General features: G+C 35.5%; 1 protein-coding gene across 2 annotated transcripts in view; it reads right to left on the bottom strand.

Annotated features, from left to right (window-relative positions):
- Positions 1–10,239: 10,239 nt before the first annotated feature.
- The window catches only part of LOC306879330 (ral GTPase-activating protein subunit beta-like), a 41,234-nt gene continuing 31,295 nt past the window's right edge, over positions 10,240–20,178 (bottom strand). For both annotated transcript variants that reach the window (XM_079432173.1, XM_079432174.1), the window contains exons 22-30: positions 19,167–19,376; positions 16,296–16,454; positions 16,040–16,199; positions 14,812–14,934; positions 14,449–14,585; positions 13,643–13,748; positions 13,470–13,545; positions 12,211–12,359; positions 10,240–12,128 (exon numbers count right to left, since the gene is read on the bottom strand). In XM_079432173.1, coding sequence (XP_079288299.1) covers positions 11,935–12,128; positions 12,211–12,359; positions 13,470–13,545; positions 13,643–13,748; positions 14,449–14,585; positions 14,812–14,934; positions 16,040–16,199; positions 16,296–16,454; positions 19,167–19,376 — 1,314 coding nt within the window. In that variant the 3' untranslated portion in view covers positions 10,240–11,934. The remainder of the gene's footprint in view (positions 12,129–12,210; positions 12,360–13,469; positions 13,546–13,642; positions 13,749–14,448; positions 14,586–14,811; positions 14,935–16,039; positions 16,200–16,295; positions 16,455–19,166; positions 19,377–20,178) is intronic.

Below are 20,178 nucleotides of genomic sequence, written 5' to 3'. Positions count from 1 at the left end.
TGCTTTATGTTCACGGCCAGTGCATGACTTCACAAAGACTTGACGGTTAATGCTGCTATTGGTTTGAGCACATCACTAACAGTAGCGGTGAGCCCCAGTGATGCAGGACTTCCTCAAAAACAGTGAGTGCAGACGATCTAAAGGCAGATGTGTTATTCTCTCATGGCCTTCTATATTTAACAGCATATTCACTGCAGCTTCTCTCCAGTCATTCATCTCAGTCCTCGACAACCTCAGAACAAACCAGCACCGAGTCCCACAGACGTCCTTCAGCATCTGAGGATGACAGTGAGGTCTACTGAATTATACAGGAGAATAACGGTACAGCAGGGGATAAAACATCTGCTGAACTCGCAAATTTACGTAGACCTACACATCAATGTGTTCCTTTAGCCAAATGGAGCTCTATAACTGTTACTAATTTCTCTGAGAATGGAAAACATAATATTCCTTATTGACAAAAATAATGTACAATGCAAGCATAATGCCTTTAGTAAAATATATATATACACTCACCGGCCACTTTATTAGGTACACCTGTTCAATTGCTTACTAACACAAATTGCTAATCAGCCAATCACAAGGCAGCAACTCAATGCATTTAGGCATCTAGATGTGGTGAAGACGACTTGCTGAAGTTCAAACCGAGCATCAGAATGGGGAAGAAAGGGGATTTAAGTGATTTTGAACGTGGAATGGTTGTTGGTGCCAGACGGACTGGTCAAAAACTGCTGATCTACAGGGATTTTCACGCACAACCATCTCTAGGGTTTACAGAGAATGGTCCGAAAAAGAGCAAATATCCAGTTGTGTGACGAAAATGAGGTCAGAGGAGAATGGGCAGACTGGTTAGAGATGATAGAAAGGCAACAGTAACTCAAATAACCACTCGTTACAACCAAGGTATGCAGAATACATCTCTGAACGCACAACACGTCAAACCCTGAAGCAGATGGGCTACAGCAGCAGAAGACCACACCGGGTGCCGCTCCTGTCAGCTAAGAACAGGAAACAGAGGCTACAATTCACACAGGCTCACCAAAATTGGACAATAGAAAACTGGAGAAACGTTGCCTGGTCTGATGAGTCTCGATTTCTGCTGCAACATTCAGATGGTAGGGTCAGAATTTGGTGTAAAGAACATGAAAGCATGGATCCATCCTGCCTTGTCTCAACGGTTCATATATATATATATATATATATATATATATATATATATATATATATATATATACACTACAGTAAACATACATACATACACATTATTTTTATTATTGGGGGTTCAAGCACGTAGTGCTGAAACCCTATTGTAATTATAAGGATTTTTATTAATGATTATATTTCTCCGGTAAAACTGATTGTGCAGCCCAAACCGTAAGGCCTAGAGAGCTGAAACTTGGTCAGGTCGTAGTAGTATTGCTGGCTACTCCGATCCAAAGGTTCGTTCCAATTGGCCTAAAGGGGGTGCCACAGCGCAAAAAAACAAAAAAACTGAATTTAGACTCTCTCACTCTATTTTTTATTTTTTTATTTATATAACAAATAATTATATAAATTATATATGATCATAATTATAATATAATAAAATATATATATAATGTATAAATAAATACACTTTAAGGAATTTAGATGTACCAAAACAATTCACATGTTTGGATTATATATTTAGGTTGCTATCTTTAGGGTGAAATATGACTCGGACTGACCTTGGATGATCCAATTCATCCATAAAAAAATCATTTACTTTTGCCTGCAATCTGATGCACATCAAAATCACATTGTTCTTCTCTGCAGTGTAGACACATCTAGATGAAAGCTGACGCCTCACACAGGAGAATATGACAGTATTGATGGATGGATGTATTATTGATCACGGTCTGAGCTCTCTGTGGGAATCTATGGCCCAGTAGCACATTCACTTCCCATGAGAGAAAACTTAAAAATACTACATGAGATCGACCACAAACATCTGTTTTCTGATGAGCACTAGGGGACCTTTAAGACAAACAGTCCAGAAAAGGTTCATTATGAGAAGAATGGCTTCCATAATTCATCAAAATCTGAGCGTGTTTGTCAGGACGGAGGAGATGAAGAACAAACGCAGCGCTGCTTTCCATCTCTTCTGGGTTGTGTTGCCATGACAACATCTCAGCTAACAATGAGTGCATTCAGGTTGTGTGTGTTCATCATCATCATCGTCCTCCTTACAGTACAGATGATGATGATGATGACGTCAGAAAAAATACATAATCATAAAACATCACAGATTTGGCAAACACTGCTGGTGGTCATGTAAGATAAAACACACTTACTGTACATATTCAAAAACGGTTTTGTTGAGAACTAAAAAGCAAAGTCATTTCAGTTATTATATTTTGAGAGGACAAGCATTATTTCAGTGTTGACTTCTAGTTTCTTAAAACCTGACCTTTAAACCCTAAAAGAGAGTGTTTCACTGACAGATCAGTGCTTCTCATGCGCCTCAAAACCACTGAAAAAAAGAAGAAACAAGAAGCGCAAACAGGTGAAAGTTAAGAGCAGAAATCACTTTTCTCATTTGAGTTTTTTCAAATGTCATTTTTATTTAATAACTAGGTTCTCATGATCTTTGGCAACCTGATATAATGTATGAGGGAATTTACATTATATTATTTTACTGAAAAGCTGTTACATGCAGTACACACACACACACACACACACACACACACACACACACACACACAAGCACACACACACACACACGCACGCACACAAACATTTGCTTCTGTGAATTGTGGGTACTTTCCATAGACTTCTTTAACTTTTATACTGACCAAACAATATTTTCTATCCCCTAACCCTAAACCTACCCCTTACAGAAAACCTGTTTGCATTCTTACACTTTTAGATAAATGTTATTTACTATTTTTTTGCCCTTGTGGGGACCGCAGGAAAAAATCTCAGGTTTTACTATCCTTGTGGGGACATTTGGTCCCCACAATGTAGCATAAACAAGCACACACACACACACACACACACACACACACACACACACACACACACACACACAAACATTTGACGTTCTATATATACTAAACAAGTAGTTTATATAGTAAACTATAGTCAACTTTAATATATTACAGTATACAGCAAATCTTTACAGCAGAAGTTCTGGAAATATCTCTGGGTCAGAAAGGTTTTGGAAGCAGGTTCTGGATGTTGTAATGATCTGACCGGTGAGCTTTTGTTGATCGGTGACTGTGTTCATCATCACTGATGCTGAGAGAGAGTCGCACAAATGAATAGTTTAAAGCGGTTAGGGCTGGTTACCATGACTACACGACTGGCTTCAATCACAGAGCATTCAGAGCCCAAAACCTTCATCAGGGATACTAGCAGCTCACTTCAACACATGGGTAATGGACACAACATGCCAGTGAAACAGTTCAGACTTTTATTCCCAGAACTGTGAGTTTATCTCATAATTCTGAGTTTATATCTCAATTCTTAGTTTATATCTTACAATTCTGAATTTATATCACAATTTTGAATTTATATCTTGTAATTCTGAGTTTATATTCTGCAATTTTGAGTTTATATCATAATTCTGAGTTTCTATCTCATTATTCTGAGTTTATCTCATAATTCTGAGTTTATATTTAGTAATTCTGAGTTTAATCTGAGTTTCTCATTATTCTGAGTTTATATCTCATAATTATGAGTTTATTCTGGGTTTATATCTTATTATTCTAAGTTTCGCTCTTATAATTCTGATTTTAAATCTCATAATTCTAAATTTATATCTCGTAATCTGAGTTTATATCTAACAATTCTGAGTTTATAATTAGCAATTATGACTTTTTTCGGAATTATGAGATAAAAAGTTGCAATTACCTTTTTTATGTTTTTATTCTGTGATGAAATACGCTTCCATTGTATCGCTCTACATAATGTCTTGCCCTCTATCATGTCTTCCTTCCTTCCTTCTTGAGTGAGTGTGAGATGAGAAGTGAAAGATCCTGTATCTATAATGCATAATGCATATTATATAATTACATAGTTTCAATTTTTTTTCATTTGTACAAAGTAACTTATAAAGATTACTGGAGTGTTTTACAAGAAAATAGTATTTCAGCCATTCTACTTAAAAATCTTACATTTAGTCCAATATGTTACTTGCCATTTCTTTGTAAATATTTGTGAAATTCAATAGTAGAAATAGTGAAAATTCTAGGCCTTTAGTCTGTTGAGAGCAGAATCAGACACCTGTCTCCTCTGGTAAAGCTTGAAGGATAAGTCTGTGCATTTTTCCTAAAACATCTTCAGCATTCACAAACAGCAGAGCTGAAATGAGCCAGCGTCTCGCGTTCTGGAGTGGCTTCACTGAGCTTCATCTTCAGCAGAGCCAGATGGCCTGTTCCTGAGGATTAGCTTTAGTGTTTGTGCTGTTTGATGAGAGAAATGCCAACGGTTCTGTTGCTCAGAAGAAGAGACTTTTTGCTTTTATGGGTTTGTCTTTCATATTCTATTGTCATTTTAACCTTCAAAACCTCGTACTATACTAACCTTGTTTGCTAAGACAAAAGCTTTTCACCATTTTATACACTTTTTGGTTGATAGTCCACCCAAATATGAAAGTTTATAACAATAATAATATAAATATGAAGGTTTGTCACAATTTACTCTCATGTCACTTCCAACGACATTAGAGCCCAATGACTTGCAGTGTATCAAAAATATTTTCTTTTGTGTTCTACAGAAAAGAAAAGAAAAAAAAGTAAATAAACAATGATAGAATGATCTTTCTGGATGAACTAAAGGTAGGTCTATAACTAGTCCTGCAGTGTCAAATTAATTGTTTACAAGCATAAATATTCCATATAGTGTCATAATTATATATGATCTCAATAGACAACATGCAATAGGAGAGTCTGGCACTAAACTAGATAAAAAATCTTACCTTTTTTATTTTTTTATTCTGTGACGGAAACAAAACAACATAATTGTGAAATGCAAACTCAAGTCAAAATTTTAACTTACAATTGTGAGAAAAAAGTCAGAATTGTGAAATAAAAACTTTTAAATGTTTAATTCTGTGGAAGAAACATGCTTCCATAGAAAGTGTCTGTAGATAGAAAGTGCAGCATAAGGCATCAAGAGGCTTCAAACCGGGTAAGACGGACGTTTGGCACTGGACCACAGGAACCCTCGACCGGACGAGAGCCAGAACCTCACGGGGCCACGAAACCTTCTGCTGTCCAGAACAGAGCTCACAGCATCAGATACGGCACGCTTACGTGGGACACAAACACAGAAGTAACCTGATACCATGTGCAGTGTCAGTTTGTTTGAAAGCATCTGCCAAATGCATAAATGTAAAAGCAAATAAATATTTCTAAAGTCATTGTTTTATATATATTAAGGTAAACTATAATTATTTGTCATACTGTATATTGTAAACATGGGGAAAATGATTTCTCAGTATTTTTGTCTTTTCTTGTATTCTGAAAAATGTATCAAATAAATAAATGTGGCCCTGGAGCACAAAGTCTTAAGTGTCAATTTTTCAATTGAATAAATAAACAAGCTTTCCATTGATGTATGGTTTGTTATGATCGGACAATATTTGTCTGAGATACAACTATTTGAAAATCTGGAATCTGAGGGTGAAAAAAATCTAAATATTGAGAAAATCTCCTTTAAAGTTGTTCAAATGAAGTTCTTAGCAATGCATATTACTAATCAAAAATGAAGTTTTGATATATTTACGGTAGGAAATTTACAAAATATCTTCATAGAATAATGATCTTTATTTAATATCTAATGATTTTTGTCATAAAAGAGAAATGTATAATTTTGATCCATACAATGTATTGTTGTCTATTTCTACAAATATACCTGTGTTACTCATGACTGCTTTTGTGCTCCAGGGACACAAATAAATAAATAAAATAAAATCTGCCAATGGGGTCAGAAAAAAAAGTTAGTTTCTCCCATAAAATTATTATTATTACTATTTTTTGGCATATACTTTTTCTTGATTTAAGCAAAAACAAGACTTAATATCTTGTGTCATTTTGCTTGATAAATAAATTAATCTTGGTTTAAAGTTTAGATATTTAACAAGATTTCATAAGAAAATTATTTTTTGAAGTGAAGAAAGCTGGGGGAACAGACGTCATATGTCCACTAAATATAAACAAAATATTCATTAAAATATGAAGAAAAGCTCCAGCATCATTTATTTGCAGATGACATTTGCAATCAAGTTTTGCTTTGTGGGTCGGCTCACATTAAGATCGTGTGTGTGTGTGTGTGTGTGTGTGTGTGTACAGACACGGTTTTGATCCGGATGGATCAGAGGAGATCAATGCCATGAATCCAGTGCTGTTTGAGTGAGTCAGCAGTTCACACACACCGTCCCGTATGTGCTGGAGAGTGTGTGTGTGTGTGTGTGAGAGAGAGTCTCAGTCAGTCAGGATTCAGTTTCCCTCACGTTTGGTGACAGAAACCATCAATTTCATCCAAAATACACATTTATTTGTTATTTTTTTATTACACTTTATCTAAGATATTTTTTATCCTCTTCAGCATCACCAAACTTAACAGATTTATTTCTAGATTTTGAAGGGTTTTTACAGAGGGGTTTGTTCACATATCATTCACACTGATTCATAGAACAGTATTTTCCCTAAAACATGGTGAAAATGCATTTTTCTTCCGTCTGATGACATGCTTTTTTAATCCATGTTAAAACATAGTTTTACTACACTGATTCTAATTTAATAGCCAACGGGCATATGAAATCATAATAATATATATATTTTTGATAGTTTAGAGACTGCAAAATATTGCAATATTATCATCCATTAAAGGCACTTAATTAGACTGGACATTTGTAAAAGATGAGTAAAAAAGACAACTGATCTTTTAAAACCCAACCGCAGCCTCTATAACAGTGTTTCATCACGGCTGCTGGTGAGTTAAAGATTCTTCTGCATACCGTTTATTCCTCTTTTAGCCAAAATATCAACTCTGCACTCTTGCAGCTCTGCAGACATTTCTCATTATGCCTCGTTGATTAATGACACATCCAGGGTTCAGGGGTCGCCTACATGATTGTGTTTGTAAGTAATGGAACAAACTGTGGCGCTGGACCTTCACCCGAGCGGCCCTCGTGAGCCGGCAGCATCTCTTAACTGACCTTAGTGCTAATCTTACATTAAAGAAACGTGAACACTACCTTCCCATTCTTCCTCACACTGCAACCCTGCTGTAGGACGGCATAGATACTGGACGCCCCCTCTCTGACCACAACAGTGGACAAAGGTTTGCTACATTTCGATTAGATCTTGGTGGACTAACATAAGCAAACTGTCCAATGCCATCAGATAAAGATGCCAGGACAACAGCCAGACACCTCTTAGAGGGCAAGAAGAAGAGCTTTGGCACAAAGCCTGGGAAAGACAGGACGTCTCATTGGTCAAAATGCCGTTTCTGCCCTTCACCCACCAACAGACTGATTCCTAAGGGTTGGCCAGTGACCACCATAAAAGTTCCAGACACAGCAAAGAGAGATCACACAGATCCATCCAAATCCATTAATAACTAGGTTTTCAAGCCATAAAACTGATGCAAACTATAAATAAGAAGAAATAAGTATGCTCCGCAACAGCAGTGTGTAGTGCAACATCCTACACAAACTCAGCTGTTATAGACATAGATGTTATAGACAAATGAATGCATGCATTACAGTTCAAGTTTTTCCATCATGTTTGGACCTGTGTTCATACAATGCACTCTTAAAAATAAAGGTGCTTCACGATGCCATAAAGAACCTTTAACATCTGAAGAAACTTTCTGTTTCACAAAAGCTTCTTTGTGGTGAAAGAAGGTTCTTCAGATTATAAAAAGGTAAGAAAGAGATGGTTCTTTAAAGAACCTTTGACTGAATGATTCGTTGTGGAACCAAAAATGGTTCTTCGCTGTGAAGCACCTTTATTTTCAAGAGAGTATTCTGGTCTTTGGTAAGTAAACAATGCATCGGTAGAACTTTAGTGACACTTTTCTAAATGTGTGTTTGGACTGTGCAAATAAGATCCTCAGGAAGGAAGGAAGAAGGGAGCAAACCTTCACTTAAAGGCACTTTCTGCCGGTGTGCTCCAGATCTTAGAACCCTTTGGTCAGTATATGATTTTTCTAATTATATAGCTGATTACACTTGATAACAAATAATCTTTCACATATTTGTTTGATGCATAATAAGGTTCTTCACCATATTTGTTTCAGAGTAGCAACAGTTTATCTTTCCATAAGATAATGCAACTCTGACAGCAACACCCAACTGAATCACATGCATTTTATGATTACTCGACTCTTTTGTTAATATAATCTCTTTTATTACACTTGTGTCTTCCTTGTGTGGATGATGCAGAAAGAGGTTCTACAAGTTAGAGATCCCACCAATATTTCTTATGTGATGCACTCATAACTACACCTTAAGTGACAGGTGATCCAAAAATCATAAAGTCATTGGTGACGCGAGTACCCATCACTACACTATTTCTCCTTCCTAGGCAAAAGCAAATTCACCACACCGCCGTTCCTCAGGCTCTGCTGGAGCTCCGGCTGGATTTGGAGAGTCCATTCTGTCTGTATTACTGTCGCCTCCAAAACAGAGAAAAACAGAAATGCTTCATGCAACTTGCCAAATCTTTAAGACATTTTAGTTTGAATGCTGCAGCTGAAAACATTAGCACACATTTATTAAAGCATGACACTTCAGGTAAAATCATTGTTTTCATGCACTGGTGAATTTTGGTCTAGTTTGCTTCCATAACATGCCGTATTTCAGACCAGTGGAAAGAAAACATACAAAATACACATTTAAATGTTTCTTTTATTATACTTCACCCTTTTGAGTCTGTAGATTCCAGTTACAACACATGCCTTTAAAGAGTTTTCTCCTGCATTTCAGCAGCTTTAACAAAAAAAACCCAAACCTTACATTATCTATATTATGAAAGGGTTTTTGTTCATATATAATTTGCTTGATTTCATACAATATTTTAAGAGTATTTTTATTTTTATAAAAATAAACATAAGTTTGTTTTTTTAACTGAAATATAATTTGATTAGGTGTAAATATAACTGTAAATGTATTGAAATGCTGATATTTTCAGTTTATGATATTCATTTTATAATACCTATTAGAAAGTGGTCAATATGGGACACATAAAAAATATTTTTAAAGTTATTTTGATATTAATATCAGTGGTGAATCTCGACGCAGTTTGCTGAGAATCAAGTCTCTCAGTATTTCTGCAGCACACAGTGAATGGAGATGATGGATCATACACCCGACTGTGGCACCTGTGACCCCTTTTCAGTGAACAGCAGCTCTGTATGCTTTACTACACTTTCATTAACACTGTACTGACTGTATATAGCACAGGAAACCTCCAATAAATCTACAGAGCTCGGAGTTACTTCATCTACAACACATTAACATGCAGTGAAATACATGCATGCATGCTCTATACATTAGGCACAAATTAATGCCCTCATACTATTTCCTTAATATACATATATTAAAATATATACATAAAATACATAAATTTAATAAAAAATATAAGTGTAATTTTTTTCAAATTTTTTTCCCAGTAAAAATGAATAATTTTTACATTTAAGATTTTTGAACTACAGCTGAACTTTTCATTTTTAATTGGGCATAAATATAACTCTCTATAAAATTATATAAATATAATATAGATGGATGAACTGTGATCTGACAGAATTACCAGCATAAAATGAGCTGATTTTAAACACATCAAATGTCTGAATGATGGGATGAAAAGTAAATAATCTCAATTACTAATTATTACCAAATGACCCTACATAAATCAGGGTTTTAAATATATATTTTTTTAATCAAGGTTGCAATAATTCATATTAATAACTACAAACCTCATATAAAATACATGTACAATGAAACAGCTCATATTATGTACAGTATTTGAATGTTAAGCTGACCTTTTGTTGAATAAGAACAAAAGTTTAACTTCATTTTCAAGCTCTATTTTGTTTCCTATTCATGTAAACCAGCGTGTAAGATGAAAGTTGGGTAATAATTGTGTTTTATCTCCATAAAGAGCTGCATAAGATAACAGTATGATTAATGAGAGCTGCAACTTTTGTCCAGGAGAAAAAACTAATTCTAACACGCTCACAGCAAAGCATTCACAGCCGTTCTCTGATAAGAATTTCATTAAAACCTTTATTTCATTACATGTGTTACATTCGATATCCAATGTTTCGTTTGGACACATATATGATGGCATAAATACAAACCAGCGTTCATCTGTTGTGCCGTCCCTAATCAATAGTATAAGATGAGTGAGCAGAACTTCACACCCGCGTATATTTACATAGAAAGTCAAACTTTATACAAAGTCCATGCCGTCAATATTTACACACGGAAAGAGACGCCTCGGAGCAACCGGCCTTTAGTTTGTTCTTACAAAAGAAACGCAGCGTTAACAGGGAGCTTCTGACCACAAAAATGGGACGTGACGTGTGAATCTCTTCCAGAATTATTATTCGCAATAACCGGACGTCAAAACTGGCTCTGTGTTTGGGTGACGTCTGCATTCAAAGGCATTTTATAATGCAAAACTGAAATAAATGACCACATCCTGAATGATGATGGAAACAGGAATATTCCTGTAGTGCTTTCTATACAGAGTCAAAAAGGTGAATTCAGTTTGATCTGATGATGTGATGGCCAATGAGAAAGTGTCCGAAACACTCAATTAAAGAACAGAAATAAATGATAAGCCCTTATGTCTTTCGACTGAAATGCAATATGAGTCGAAGTAGCATCATGGTGAGGATCTGTGTGCTGAAAATCCCTACGTTCTTCTGCTATTAGCTGCTTAAACCATTAGAATGCAAACATTGGACGTGAACGAACAGATCTCTGTTATTCCTCATCATCTGCAGACGCAAACAACGTTCAGAAAGAAAGAAGCAGCAGCGCGGAGGTGAGCGGACTGAACTACGTGATGAAGAGTGATACACATGACCTGAAGAGGAAGAGGAAGAAGCGACTGGCATCAGATCATTGGCTGCTGGAGCTTAGTGTTCATTTTCATAGTGCTTTAGAGGAAATTGCTTCACGCGAGGACGTTCCTTCAGAAAATAAACATGAAGTAGTAAAATGTCATTCATTGTGAAGTACAGTAACAGGGTGAGCCTCACCAAACCGGCCAATCAGTCATATTTCACTCCAAAAATCAAGAAATAAAACTGGCTTTGCATGAAGAAAATAAAGCCTGTTTTAAAGATTTAAGATTGATATTAACTGACATTCTCATAAATGCAATGCAAAAAATAATCATGTATTTATTACATTTTTAAGTATTTATACATCATGGTGGTACTTGTTGTACTGCCTATTAATTACGCCAATTTAAATACAAAATGCACTACAGTATTTTAATGGTATTGCAGTAATGAAAATCATATTTGAAGATAATGAAAATTATTCTTTATACATTATTATTATTTATTAATTTTGTAATTATTTATTATAAACAAAAATGCATGCATTGACAATTTGGGGAGGAAATGTGCTGAAATGCCATGAAAATGTCACCAATGATAAAATAAAAACAGGCTTAATTTTCTTTATGCAAAATAATATATATATAGTGATAGTGGGGTGAAATGTAACCTTGATAGGCTTTTGTGAGATTCATAGGAGACATAAAGACTCCATTTTCAGATACAGACTGATAATCATCCTGTCAGGTGGGCACTGATAGTGTACAGGTTGAGTTGAGCAAGTATTTGGCCAAATCAACATAAAAAAAAAAATATATATATATTTATTCAAAACTACCGACTCGAGTGCAGATGAAATCCACCTTGGTTTGCGGTGGTTTGCGTGTTTGTTTACGGGTTGAGGCTCGTCTCACCGACCTCCAGGAAGAGTGAGGTGTAAAACTCGGGCTCTAGCTGTTTGTTACGGTAACGGTTCACGATTTCTGCGATTTTCTGTTTCCGCCGCACGTGTGGCGGGCTGTAAGAGTCACTTTCGAGACGTTTCCTCCGACATGCGTTTATTACTGTCTGTCGCACCAGGAATCCTGGAGAGGGTGAGAGAATGACAAATTCATCACTGCAGACTTCATTTATAACCACAGGACACACACACACACACACACATACCCAGTGATCTCCTGCTGACCACCATGTTGTCCATCAGAGGAATGACCATGTTGAATTTGCCCATAGCACCGTGCAGTTTGATCCGAAACAGGCCGGTTTTCAGCGGATGGATGAATATTATGGGAACGTCCTTCTCTGAGGAGCTGGACCTGAGAGAGAACATGTGTGACGTAGGGGTGTACGATATATATAGTCTGCAATAATATTGTAATTGTTGTTTTAATGATGTGCGATTTGACATTATCGAGTATTTTGCAAAATCCATTCAAAACACCCAGAGTGCACGCTATATATTAGGCTGCTGTGAGCGTGCATTTAGAGTGTGTTCTTTCACTGCATGATCCAGTCTATTAAAATACATTTAGAATAATCACTAATTCAAGACATGGGGACATATAGCCTAGTTAATCAATTTCACACGAAGAGTGAAATTACCACGATTTTTTACAACAGTTCAATAAACAAGAAGTTAATTAAGAGACTTACGTTTTAGACACCATATTGCGCTATTTCGACAACAAAAATAATTCCAAACACAGCCACAGCGCTATTTTGCATCTCTGAGCGACATGACGGTGTTTTGTTCCTGAATGAATCAACTGTTTAAATGATTCGGTTCAATCGCAATGACTCGCTTATTAACAGTGACTTGCTGCCACCTGCTGGCGGATTGAATTTCACATTTAAAGTATCTCTTATTATTTAAATAATTTCACATATCAGTATTCAACTTTTATGTTTAATATGTAATTTGTAATTGCAGGTTAAAAGGCAATCATGTCTTGCATTAAACAGTGTATATGCATCTAAATGCCACTTTAGATGCAGCTTCTGTGTTTCCTCTGCATTGCAAAGATGAATTTTGTTCATACTCGACACCCAAATGTCTTATTATTCTAATTCACTGATTAAATGTAAGAATTTGACTCAAAAGATAATGGACACTTTTAGAAAAAAATGCTTTATAAAAGTAAAAATGCCCATTATAAGGTAAAAAAATCAATTTAAACTTATTGGAAAAGATGAATTTCTAATCAGTGTGAACTGACCACCACACAGAATATGAAGAATATCAAAAACTTTAGGAGTCTGCTGTCCACGGAAGTCCTTAAGATATAAAATATTGTCTAATTATCGCTATCGATAAAGTCCTAGTAGAAAATAGAGATATTATTTTTTGTCAATATCACACTCCCCTAGTGCGACGGTGAATGAGATCAATTCAGGGACTGAAATCCGTCTTTCAAACTGTGCGTTACCTGGAAGTGCTGCTATTGACGGCCGTCTCCACGCCGGTGCTCGTCTCCGCCAGTAACTCCGACACGGGAAAGTTCTCTGAGAGAAACAGGGCAAATTTAATGTAGGATTTACTTTGAAACAGTTAAAAAATAAAAAAAATCAAGGAATTTTCTGTAAGTGGAAAACATGTTACCTATGTCATCGTACCGCTCAACCCACACGACCAACACTTTGGTGTCCGGTCCTAACGGCGGTATCGTCCTGCCGGGTGGCAACTTCCTGCTTTTCACTGTAGGGGACTGAGCGCAAGAAATAAACATTATACACTACTGATCAAATGCTTGGAATAAGTCTCTTCTGTTCACCAAGGCTGCATTGGTTTGATCAAATATACAGTAAAAACTGTGAAATATTATTGCAATTTAAAATAGCTGATCAAAGCTGTATTTTCAGCATCATTACTCCAGTCTTCAGTGTCACATGATCTTCAGAAATCACTCTAATATACTGAAGAAAAAAGAAATGTTTGTTGAGCAGCAAATCAGTATATTAGAATGATTTCTGAAGATCATGTGACACTGAAGACTGGAGTAATGATGCAGAAAATACAGCTGCAGATCACAGAAATAAATTACAGTTTAACAGATATTCACATAGAAAACAGCTGTTTTAAAGTGTAATGATTTCACTTTTTACTGTTTTTACTGTATTTTTCATCAAATAAATGCAGCCTTGGTGAACAGAAGAGACTTCTTTTAAAAAAAATATAATTAAGATCTTTTAATTCCAAACTATATATACTCTCTCTCTATGTGTGTATATACAGTATGTGTATGTATGCATGAGAATAGCAGTCAAGGACAAATGTGCAACACTGAGGCAAATAGTTGCAATGGGAAAAGATGTGTTTGACTGACAGATGTAATTAGTGACAGACCAATACACTGGCCAGGTTAAACTGCCTCAGAACTGCAGTGATCTGAGAGCGAGGGGAGTTACTCGTTGTGCGGGTCCCATGTTGTCGGAGTGGTTGGGGAAGAGCTCCAGCGTGAGGTTAGGCTGCTTCAGTAAACTGGGTAACAGCTCCATCTGAGAGTCCGAGTCTGCCGTCGGGAAGCTGTGCTCTGATGACTCGGCTACGGCAGGAGTGAAATGAACATTTGTCATATTAAATAAATCAATACGAATTCATTAAATGTGTTCAACTAATGGAGAAATCAATACTCCATTAACAGCCCTCTGCAGTGTGTTAGAAAAGACGCTTGCTGCCTCAAATTCACGTTTCTGTTCAGCCACAAATTTAATAAAACCTGAAAGTGTTTTAATACAGCATGCAGAACCTGAACAGACAGAGTGTTTTACCGGACGAGTCGCTGAGGGACGGCACCACAAAGGCGATTTCTGTCAGAGCGTCTGCGTAATATAGCACCTGCTTCTCTCCGTTAAACACACCGCCGCCAGTGTCACCCAGAGTCACTGAATCATCTGAGAGCACACACACACACACACACACACACACACACACACACACACAGACCTTTATCTTTATAGTCAAGACATGATCAAAAACATGTAAAACGTATGTCTTCAGATAATCATGCTGACTTATGTTTGCTGTAAATTATGTATTTTGTAATGATTATACATTTATAAAAATGGACAACTGTTTTCTTGTCATTTTACATGTTTACATGACAAAACTGTGATAATCTGCTAAATTAGAGCATGTGACAAGTGCTCTACCTAAAATAAACCAGGGATTTTTTAATAACTAAAACTATTCAAATGTAATTTTTTATTCTAATAAAGCTGATAAAAAATATAAATATTAGAAAAAAATAATAGAAATCCTGTCTTGGTGACTAACAAAATAAGTTTAAATTGAATTACTAAAATTACTAAAACTAAAATAAAAATAAATTAAAGCTAAATAAAAATATAAACAATAAAAAAAGTAACAAAATTAATACATTTAAAAAATATATATATATTATAAATTATTAATGAATATAAACAATGGTATATAAATAAACAATAAACACTGAAATAAACTAAATAGAAGCGTACCGTATATACCTTATTAGAAATGCTGCCTTCGTGACTAAATAAAATAAAATAAATTTAAGTACTAAAATTACTCAAAATAAACATAAAACATAAAAATGCACAAAAGTACTTAAATTGAAAATATAAAAATAAAAGTGAATTCAAAATATTAATGAATATGATAATAGTATTATGAATAATACTAAATTAACACTGAAATAAACAAAACAAAAATGTACCATATATCCTCATTACAAATACTGCCTTGGTGACTAATGGAAATACGTAAGTTGAAGTACTAAAATTACTAAACTTAAAACAGAATTAAAGTTAAATAGAAATATATATATATACAAAAACTAATACAAATTTCAAGAGCATATAACAAAATTACTAACAATTTAAATGGTAAACACTAACAATAAAACCAAATTCAACATTTTTATAAATACAATAATAATAGTACATAAATAATATTAAATTAACAAAAAATGTATCATCTATTCTTCTTTCAGATAGGAAACGTGTGTGTGTGTGTGTGTACCTGGTGTCTCAGCGCCGTAGGATGTGTTGATGGTCCAGCTGGTGAACACACTCCCTGTCCATCCCGGATGCTGACCGACCTCCACCGGCCATCCCAGAGACAACAGCAGCTCCAGGAAGTGAGGCTGTACGTTTGCAGACGACTCCACGTTCCTCAAGATCTGCACACACAAGCTCATTATTATTAAAGCCCATTCATGCACACCTGTGCCATCAGCTGCGTTCCTGCTATATTAACTAGTGCAGCAAGGTTTCACCTCTTGGCTGCTCTTCTGTCCAGCTTTCATGTAGAAGATAAACACGGTGTCACACGGCCGGGACGGTAACAGGTCCAGGTAGCCAACGTCGTCAACAAAGCCAGGCACAGACGAGTCCAGAGCGATGAGGTGAGGAGGCAGTCGACTGTTTCCAGGCTCCTGAGAGAGAAAACACACACACACACACACACAAAGCACCAGCTAGATTTAGGTCAATGTTTTTCCTGCCATTAATACAGATACTCCGGGGAAAAAAACATTATTACTGAGAAAAATCCAGCTACTTGAAATAGGAATTCAGTATGAATGACATTGAAGACACTGAAACTAATGCTTAAAATGTAAAATCTGAATCTAGAACAATGGCTAAAGTCTGCTTAAGTGTAGCTAGAGGAGAGGACAAATATAAAAAAATATAATTAAAATAAAATAGGCTGTAAAAAATAATATAGCCAGTAAAAATAATAATATAATATTTTTAACTCACAAATTCAGTGATATTGTTTAAATATACGTAAAAAAAAAAAAATAATTATAATTAATTTAACATATTATTGTGCAAAATATGCACTCCACACTTACCTTTACCTGACAAAACAAACCAGTGTATGTGTAGAATGCATTAGCTATAAACATTTAATAAAATGAATTTCTCAGCGTAACTCGATGAGGATTGTCAGCAGTTATTTTTTTTTATAAAATAAAATAAAGATAAATAAAATAAAATATAAAATAAAATCACAAACGCTGTGTGATATTCTTTTAACAAATTTTTAATACATTTTTACATTTACATTATTAATTTTTTAATTAAAAATATAAAAATAAAAGTGAATTCAAAATACTGTATAAAAATACAGTAATTGTATATATATAAAAAATGCATCATATATGCATTCAGATAGGAAATGTGTGTTTTATATAAAATAAAATCACAAACGCAGTGTGATATTGTTTAAAACTATTTTTATAATACATATTTTTTAATTTACATGATTATGTTAATTTTTCAATTAAAATTTTAAATATAAAAGTGAATCCAAACTATATAAAAAATACAGTAAAAGTATATACAGGTACATCTCAATAAATTAGAATGTCGTGGAAAAGTTCATTTATTTCAGTAATTTAACTCAAATTACTGAAATCAACAAATTGTGAAACTCGTGTATTAAATATATTCAATGCACACAGACTGAAGTAACTGTGATGATTTAGGCTCACATTTAACAAAAGACCAATAAAAAAAACATTTTTAGTGAATTGTTGGCCTTCTGGAAAGTATGTTCATTTACTGTATATGTACTCAATACTTGGTAGGGGCTCCTTTTGCTTTAATTACTGCCTCAGTGCGGCGTGGCGTGGAGGTGATCAGTTTGTGGCACTGCTGAGGTGGTATAGAAGCCCAGGTTTCTTTGATAGCGGCCTTCAGGTCATCTGCATTGTTGGGTCTGGTGTCTCTCATCTTCCTCTTGACAATACCTCATAGATTCTCTCTGGGGTTCAGGTCAGGCGAGTTTGCTGGCCAATCAAGCAGAGTAACACCATGGTCACTGAACCAGCTTTTGGTACCTTTGGCAGTGTGGGCAGGTGCCAAGTCCTGCTGGAAAATGAAATCAGCATCTCCATAAAGCTTGTCAGCAGAAGGAAGCATGAAGTGCTCTAAAATCTCCTGGTAGATGGCTGCGTTGACTGTGGACTTCAGAAAACACAGTGGACCAACACCAGCAGATGACATGCAGCCCAAATCATCTCTGACTGTGGAAACTTCACACTGGACTTCAAGCAACATGGATTCTGTGCCTCTCCACTCTTCCTCCAGACTCTGGACCTTGATTTCCAAATGAAATGCAAACTTTACGTTCACCTGAAAAGAGGACTTTGGAGCACTGAGCAACAGTCCAGTTCTTTTTCTCCACAGCCCAGGTAAGATGCTTCTGATGTTGTCTCTGGTTCAGAAGTGGCTTGGTAGCCCTTTTCCTGAAGACGTCTGAGCGTGGAGACTCTTGATGCACTGACTCCAGCTTCAGTCCACTCCTTCTGAAGCTCTCACAAGTGTTTGAATCAGCTTTGCTTGACAGTATTCTCAAGCTTGCGCTCATCCCTGTTGCTTGTGCACCTTTTCCTACCCAAATTCTTCCTTCCAGTCAACTTTGCATTTAATATGCTTTGATACAGCACTCTGTAAACAGCCACAGCTTTCAGTAATGACCCTCTGTGACTTACCCTCTTTGTGGAGGCGTCAATGTTCATCTTCTGGATCATTGCAGAGTCAGCAGTCTTCTCCATTATTGTGGTTTCAAAGAACAAGAGATACCCTGAATTTATACTGTAGAGATGGTCATTAACTGAAACTCAAATATAAATATTCTAATATTTTGAGATACTGATTTTTGACTTTCATGAGCTGTAAGCTCTAACCATCAAAATTAAAACAAAAAAACTTTTGAAATGTTTTACTTTACATATAATGAATCTAAAATATATGAAAGTTTCACTTTTTTAAATAACTTACAAGAAAAAAATAAACTTTTTCTTCTAATTCAAATTTATTGAGATGCACCTGTAAATAATAATAGAAATATATATATATTTTTTTTCATATTTCCTCATTCAGATAGGAAATGTGTGTTTTATATAAAATAAAATCACATATGCGATGTGATAGTTTAAAAATATTCTTATAATAAATTTTTTTAAATTGACATAATTGTAAATAATATTTACCAAAAACCCATTCCAAAGTATGTAATTGGAATCAGAATTGACAGCTAGAACCGATCAAAAATGAAGAGCTGAAATGCAGAAAACCTCAAAAATACTGGCCGATCTGTAACAGAGGCATTCAAAGCAAACAGTCTGTTCTCGTACCTTGAGCGCCTCTAGTGACAGGAAGCCGAAGTGCGAGAGGAAGAGGCGGGCCGTCTGGAACTCTTGAGCGGGAGCTGGCGGTTTACAGTCTGTCAGCGGGTCTGGGAAGGGTTTGTTCCTCCATAACTCCTCTGTGTGGTGCTCCAGTTTCGTCTCGTAATCTATCTGCTTTCCCATCACGGCTCGCAGCTTATCGTGCTGCTGCTCCAACTGAAACACACACACACAGCGAGGATAAACACAAGACCACTGTGAGTGTGACTTTCTGACAAACACTCACATATTGAGCAGTGACATGTTTCATATTCATGTGAATCGTGAGGTGCACAGAGCTTTTGAACGCTTCTTTCCATAACTCATATTATGGAGAAGAAAGGAAGTCAAACAGTATTTAAATGTTTAAAACAGACATTCAGATATTTGTATTTGCTATGATGTTGTAGTACCAAGAACTAATATTTAAGCCAATTCACCTTGATTTCTATAGTGCTTATATAATATTGACTGTTTCAAAGCAGCTTCACAGTAATAAACAGGAAAGTACTGAATCAATGCTGCAAACATCATCAAATATGAGAAAGTCAATTTCTGTCATTATAATGCAATTTTTATTAAAAGCTTAAAGGGATAGTTCACCCAAAACTGAAAATTCTGTCATCATTTATTCACCCTCAAGTAGCTCCAAACCTGTATGAATGTCTTTGTTCTGCTGAACACAAAGGAAGATATTCTGAAGATTGTGGGAAACAGAGTAGTTCTGGGGTACCATTGACTTCCATAGTATTTTTTTTCCTACTATGGAAGTTAATGGTACCCCAAAACAGCCTGGTTACAAACTTTCTTCAAAATATCTTCCTTTGTGCCAGAATTTGAATTTTTGGGTAAACTATCCCTTTAATGGAATATTCATTTTCAAATATTTGTTTATACCAGTGTTATTGTAGAGTCATTGAGAATCTGTTTGAAACAATTTATTATTATGTGCTGTTTTATTGTTTTAATGTATATAAAT

This window comes from Barbus barbus (assembly GCF_936440315.1).
Source record: "Barbus barbus genome assembly, chromosome: 13".
Lineage (NCBI taxonomy): Eukaryota > Metazoa > Chordata > Actinopteri > Cypriniformes > Cyprinidae > Barbus > Barbus barbus.
Note: the sequence above shows the minus strand (reverse complement) of the source record. Positions and strands in the feature narration are given on the sequence as shown.